At 43.3% G+C, this 7035-nt stretch overlaps 1 protein-coding gene across 1 annotated transcript; it reads right to left on the bottom strand.

Moving 5' to 3' along the window:
• Positions 1 to 344: 344 nt before the first annotated feature.
• LOC117448701 (potassium voltage-gated channel subfamily A member 1-like) lies at positions 345 to 6567 on the bottom strand. The gene has a single exon (XM_034086054.2). The coding sequence runs from the start codon at positions 6565 to 6567 to the stop codon at positions 5092 to 5094; it is 1476 nt and encodes a 491-aa protein (XP_033941945.1). The 3' UTR covers positions 345 to 5091.
• Positions 6568 to 7035: the final 468 nt, after the last annotated feature.

Genomic DNA, 7035 nt, shown 5'->3' with positions numbered 1-7035 from the left:
TGTAACCACTTGCAGGGAATGACAGAGGTAAGCAGGCCTCCCCTGGGACCAGAGGATTAGTGTGTAACCATTACTTTATATTAGCCCTGTGAATCACTGCTAATGGCTTCAGTGAGAGGGTACTGTAACACGAAGGTGGGACGCGCTTAAATTGAGACCTCGAGGTCTGGAGAAATGCACACTGCAGGATATTTCTGCAGATGCTTTGATTAATGGAGGTTGTTGTGCAGGTCCGTAGTGCAGATACAATCCCCCACCCCGAGCCGAAATGAGCATACACCAGCAGATCCTTAAAAATTTATTGAAGTTAATGTAAGAGGAAATCATAAGTGATATGAGAAAAAGAAAAACAAATAACCCTTGCATAGATCACAGACCATGCCTTTGTCATCATGTGACAAACTGAACACATTGTAGCATAATCCTTGGTAAAACACAACATGACAATGGCGGCTGGATTAGATAACACAATCAGAGCTTGGTTTGCTTGTGGATGAAAAGAAGAGCAGAACAGTCCTTTTTGAGATTTGCTCCAAAAAAACGTCCCTACAAGCGAAGTTTAAATGTGCATTCTTGACAGGAAAGACAAACTCATAGCCTTTACACTTCTAACACAAACAAGATCTTCTCATCAATACACAACATCCCAACATTTGATCCTGTTCCTCCTCCTCAGCAGGCAGAAAGCAGGCCGACACCTTCAGCACACAGAATGCCTTAAAACCAATGTAGTACAGAGGAGGTTGTGTGGCACAGGCCCTGCTTAGACATGATGGGCACGTGTCCAACAATGCAGTATCACTACAGTCTAGACTGAGATACGGACGGGCAAAATGTCACTTGAAAGAGCGCTTCAGTCCTAGAATAGAGATAGAGTTTGAGAAACTAGTCTTTTATGTCCTTGCTCACACTCAGAGCCCAACCTGAAAATCACACGGAGACCCAACGCCACCTGAGTGATGAGGTCAGCGCTAAGGTGCTTTTTAAGAAATCCCGCAGAGGACTCGTTTCATGACAAACTTCTGAACAGGGCCTTACAAGAAGCCTTGGTGCAGATGAAAGCAAGGGTCTCTTTTTTTAAATGATGCAACCGTGTTATAGTTGATCCACAGTTTGAAAGGCAAAACTCATGCAGTCCTTCATCGACCATGCAGTCTTTTGCGATTAGTAGGCAGATACATCGTAGCAGGAGGTTCGGCGGTGGAACAATGTCAACATGGTGTTTGAATGAATCCTGTATTTTTTCCTTCTTAAAACCAAAAAGACAAACCGTAAGATTTTTTTTAATAATAGTACACTTTTTGACCATATCATTTAGTGTATAGCAATTAATCATAATACAGTAGTTTCATTATCATGGCTTGCCCGAGGAACAAATTGTCTTTGATATTCCAGGTTATGGCATGTTCTTCCTAAATCATTTTACAGTGCCACCGAAAAGAAGAGGAAAATAAAAACACACAATAAAATTGTTTTCATACGTATTTGCAGGTTATAGTGGTTACTTTTCTCTATCTTATTGTAGCTAAATTGCATTTTGTTCTCGTGACATTTCATGGTTTTTTTCTTATAGTTTGATTAGGTTAATGTCGTCATTTTTTTTGTTGATCTTCTCACTTGTGTTTCTTTGCAGAAGCATTAGCATCTAACAGTAAGCTAGACAAATGAATATGTAAAACAATTTAGGCACCTTCTCTGACTTTCTCTCACACAGCTGATCAGTCCAGTGAACTGATGATAGATCCTCTCTAAGTGCATTATGGGCTTTTCCTTTGGGACTGCGTTCTAGGTTCGAATGAACCCGTCAGCAGCCTTTGTTCCTGACTGAAAAACAACTCCAGTCCGACCTCGGTGTTTACTGGGGACTGCCGCTGTTACAAAGCCTATATTTGGACTTTTCAAGCATTTCTCCCAATACAATGTCATCCTCTACATTCGACCCTACTGACCTTACAAAATCCCAGAACAAAGGACAATCGGTTGGATCATAAACAGCCCTGTTGTGAGTTGTCTGTCACGTGATCGCAGTTTCTCTGACATTCAAAATAGATTTGTTTTCCTATATTTTTTGTTACAAAAAGCATCTAAGAAACAGGTTATCTGATACTCTATTGCTGTTAAGAATGCATGTTTCTGTTGGGTATTTGAATGCATAGCACCATCCATACATGCCTCACAGCACTGCTAACGTGAGGAGCTTGTTTTTATTTTCTTTACCTCACTTTTATCTGTTTCCTGTAGGACATGTTACACACATCACTACCTTCAAGTATCAGTCGTACAAGAAACTCGTGAACAATTTCCTGATAGCTGCATTAACGAGACTACTATAATTTCCTTGAATCTATACATAGCAATATAATATATGGTACTGGGGATTAGTAATGTCCTTCTGTATGAGAAACCCTACTCAAATTGAAGATCCCTGACACAAATGTGTATCTTATTTTGCTCTCATGATAAGTTACTGACATCTAGCAAGGCTCTTGCATTTTAACCTCAACCTGAGGCAGACACTCTTCAGCAGTACAGTAAAAGAAATCATCAAAGAAAATGAACAAAGCGGACCAACCAGCGTAAAAAAACAAAACAGGGACAAGAATGGAAAAGTACAGTAGTCCTGTACTAGCACCACAAAGAATAGCCATTGCACTAACAGAAACAAATATATGACATTCAAGTTGCATTGCAGCGGAGATTTTCTTTTACAGGACATTGTCAAGAGAGTGCTTAATACAAATAAAAAGAGGGTACAGTACGTTATAAAATCTTACTATTATTTGGGTCAATTCATCTCAATACTGAGTGAAGATCGATGTACAGTAGCTGGAGATGTTCAAGTAGTCATAATTTATCCTAATCTATCTGCAGTTAGTCTGGAACAATATGCTAGGAAACAGTGCACTACATATGAGCAAGCACAGGGAAATAATAATTAAAAAAAATATGTTTGCGCTAGAAAACAAAATGATTGTGCAAAAAGGCGGGCTGCACATCACTGTGCATAATAATGCCCATAACAAACCGTCTTAAAAACACATTCAGGTGACGCAACAGTAACTTCAGATACCATTGCTTCAAAGAAAGCAACATATAAAACAGTCAATCTCCTCCCGTAAAGAGAGCCAAGCAGTCTCTACATACTCTCTCCATATGAATGTTCTGATTGTGCGTAGCGTTAAGTGAACAAAAGGAGCGGGATCGTGATACACTATTTGCCCTAAGTGCTTGTGTAAAGGCTATGCTTTGGGACTCTCACATTCAATGTTGCATGACTGCAGTTTACACTTAAGGTTCCATGTTGCATTATGGTAAAGGAAGCCCTGCATTGAAGCTTGCAGCTCTGCAGCAAGTTTGCAATGACCTCACTGAGGTAGAGACCCTGAAAGGATGCATGGTGCACGAAAAAGAAAGAAAAACAACAGACATAAATCAAATATGTTAGAAACCCTATGGAAATTCCCTTTTGAATTGGATTGGTAGACATGCAGAGTACAATACATTGCTGCTTAAGGGCATAATTAAGTGTGTGACAGCATGAAAACCGGGTTGTGCATAACAGCCATGGATCATCTTTTTGACCACAATCACCTGCTGTTGCAACCTTGCTCATCTGGCATCATTTACATCGTAACCAACAGTATATCAACACTCGAACAGAAGGTAAACCAGCTCTGCTCAACCTCACAAATCCCATTGTACACAGAGGCACTTTCACTGGTCCTGGTGGTGAAAGGGATAAAGGCACTAGCAACTAATGTCAGAATAATTCTCTGTAATATGAAGTGAAATTTGGTGTCGATCCTTTTCTCAGTGGATTCCTAACCAATATGTACTCAAATTTGATGTGGAAATGGAAGCATGACTAATGATATGTTAACCTTTCTTGTTCAAAGAAAGTCCATGCACTGCACTATTGAAGTAATACTGTAATTGGTGCTTATTATAATTATATGCATTTTTGATAATACTTATTCAGTTTCTTTGACTACCTTTAAATGAGAAACTCTGCATCCTCAAGGTGGGTTTGGATATATTTGATCGCAATTCGGAAAACATCCAGAATTTGATTTCCTTAGCTTCCCTGACAATAGGGCACTGCAGAGTGCCTGAATTGCAACAAGCTGAATACTCATGTCATGCATTACATATACCAGGATACAAAAGTACCGTAGTCAATAGACCATAATGCAGGTAACTTTTATCATGCTATGATCTCATTTATGTACTGTTTCCTTAAGATTTAACATTCAATTTCTATACTTCTAAATGATTAGCATTTCAAATTAATAACTCATCCAGTGCACTCGGTATGAAAACAGATGAGAAGAGGGGGATGGAGGCAGGTATCCAAAAGAACATCCTTTCCATTATGTGAGATATGTCTCGTGCATGCCGATATCAAAATGGAAAGTCTCTAATCATGCTCGTGTGAAGCTCACTTTAACATTGTGCTGTGTTGCATCTAAAGGGCATGGCATTAAATCACTTGGTGATATCACAATTACAGCATCTGCTGGAAAACAGCAGCATTGCGGATGTCCGTGAAGCGAGCCGATCACCATCTGTTTACATCCAAACAAGAGAGATCAGTCTTCCTCCTATAAGGTGCTTTGCTGAATAGTAGATATCCTTTGTAGGGAGAGAGGAAGGAGGAGGGACGGGGGTCGCCTAACTTCTTGGCGCTTATCACTTGGCTGCAGGTGCTTGCATGTCTCTGCAGACTTTTCTGGTGCATTGTGCAACTTGCTGAAATGTTTTCTGTACTCCATGCATAAGATTTTAGTATCACGCTGTCATTGGATGAGACAGTGTGCGCTCTGCGTCCTCCAGGGAGCCGTGTATATGCGTAATATTCGATGTTTTCTTTTTGATGTACCTATATATTTGTAGGATCAGAAGAATTAATTATTCTATCTACCTGTCATTCACTCTAAGAGCTTTGATTTTCCTTTCCTTTCTATATAGCTTAGCATAGTTGTAGGCCTAATGCCATAGAGCGCTTTGAGGAGGTAAATGAAGCATTCCTAACTGATGGTCTACTCCACATATGACAGTCCCATAGAGATCCTCTAAGTTCCTAGCTAGATTCTAAACATCTGTAAGCAGCTTGCTTTTATTCACACAGTTTTGGTTAGCTATAGTGCAATTGCCAGTTCTGAGGTTTGCCTCCCTAAAGTTGTCGATGCTATTGTTTATGTCTCCATCGATCTCCATGTACTCTGACTTGCTGACGGTGGATGAACTACGGCGGCTGGAGTTGGTTTCAGAGGGGAGGTTGGTATTGCTGACGTTGAGCAGCTGCGCCTGCTCTTCTCCCTCGGTCTCCCTGTGGTAGAAGTAGTTGAAGTTGGACACAATGACAGGCACTGGGAGCGCAATTGTCAACACTCCGGCGATGGCACACAGAGATCCTACAATCTTGCCTCCTATAGTGACCGGCACCATGTCCCCATAGCCCACAGTTGTCATAGACACAACAGCCCACCAAAAGGCGTCCGGGATGCTGCCAAAGTGGGATCCGTCCTCCTCTGCCTCGGCGAAGTAGACAGCACTGGAGAACAAGATGACTCCGATGAACAGAAAGAAGATCAGCAATCCCAGCTCTCGCATGCTGGCCTTGAGTGTCTGCCCCAAAATCTGCAGTCCTTTGGAGTGTCGAGACAGCTTGAAGATCCTGAACACTCTGACCAGACGGATCACCCTGAGTATTGCCAGAGATGTTGCCTGCTCCCCCACTCCCTCTTTCTCTGGGTCTTCGGCCAGCTCTGTGCCGAGTGTGATGAAGTAAGGGATGATAGCCACTATGTCGATCATGTTCATCATGTTCTTGAAGAAGGCCGGTTTGCTCGGGCACGCCAGAAAGCGTACAATCAGCTCAAAGGAGAACCAGATTATACAGAGTGTCTCAATGACGAAGAAGGGGTCAGTGAGGAGATTTGGCTTATAATAAATAGTAGTGTTCCCAAATGGGATCATTCGACCCCTGGGGTCCTCTTTCAGCTGTGGTAAAGTCTCTAAACAAAATATGACAATTGAAATCAGGATTACCATCACAGACACAATGGCGATCACTCTCGCAGGGCCTGAGCTCTCCGGGTGCTCGAAGAGGAGCCAAATCTGACGCTGGAACTCATTTTCGGGTAAAGGACGCTCCTCCTCCCTGATGAAACCCTCGTCCTCACGAAACTTCTCCATGGCCTCCGCCCCCAGCTCGTAAAATTTGATTTCTTCCGAGAACATTTCCAAAGGGACGTTCACTGGTCTCCTCAGCCGGCCCCCTGACTGATAGTAATAGAGGATGGCATCGAAGCTGGGGCGGTTTCTGTCGAAGAAGTACTCGTTTCTCAGAGGGTCAAAGTACCGCATCCTCTTTTTGGGGTTGCCGAGCAATGTCTCTGGAAACTGGGAGAGGGTTTTCAACTGTGTCTCGAACCGGAGCCCGGCTATGTTGATGACCACCCTCTCGCAGCATTCGTGGTCATTGTGGTCCGGGGGATAGGTGTCCTGAGGGTGTCCCGGGACAGCCGAGGTGTCGTCCATGTTATCTCCTGCTACCACGGTCATTTTGGAAGGAGGAGGAGGAGGAGGAGGAGGAGGAGGAGGAGGAGGAGGAGGAGGAGGAGGAGGAGGAGGAGGAGGAGGAGGAGGAGTTGTGTGGGGATCCCGGTTAGTCTGACTGAGCAGGCATTCAGGTTCGGGGCAAATTTTCCACTCCTCAGCTTCCCACACCCCTTAAATTGTTGAAGACGTCCCCGGACACGAGGGGGCTAGCTGGCTGCTTTGCCTCAGTGCGGCTCCACTGCGGTTCTCGCTGACTTGACCATTGCTGCTCTCCTGTGCATCTGCTGCTGTTGTTACTGCTGCCTCTGTCACACACAGAGAGAGAGAGGGAGGGAGGGAGGGAGAGAGGGAGGGAGGGAGAGAGAGGGAGGGAGAGGGAAAGAGAGAGAGAGAAGGAGGAAGAAATAATGGGATCAAACAGCCAAGATATTTGCTGGCTCAGCATTTTTTGCAGTTGATTTATTTATTTAT

This window comes from Pseudochaenichthys georgianus, chromosome 6, assembly GCF_902827115.2.
Source record: "Pseudochaenichthys georgianus chromosome 6, fPseGeo1.2, whole genome shotgun sequence".
Taxonomy (NCBI): domain Eukaryota; kingdom Metazoa; phylum Chordata; class Actinopteri; order Perciformes; family Channichthyidae; genus Pseudochaenichthys; species Pseudochaenichthys georgianus.
The sequence above is the reverse complement of the archived record's forward strand: the minus strand, read 5'-3'. Positions and strand labels throughout refer to the sequence as shown.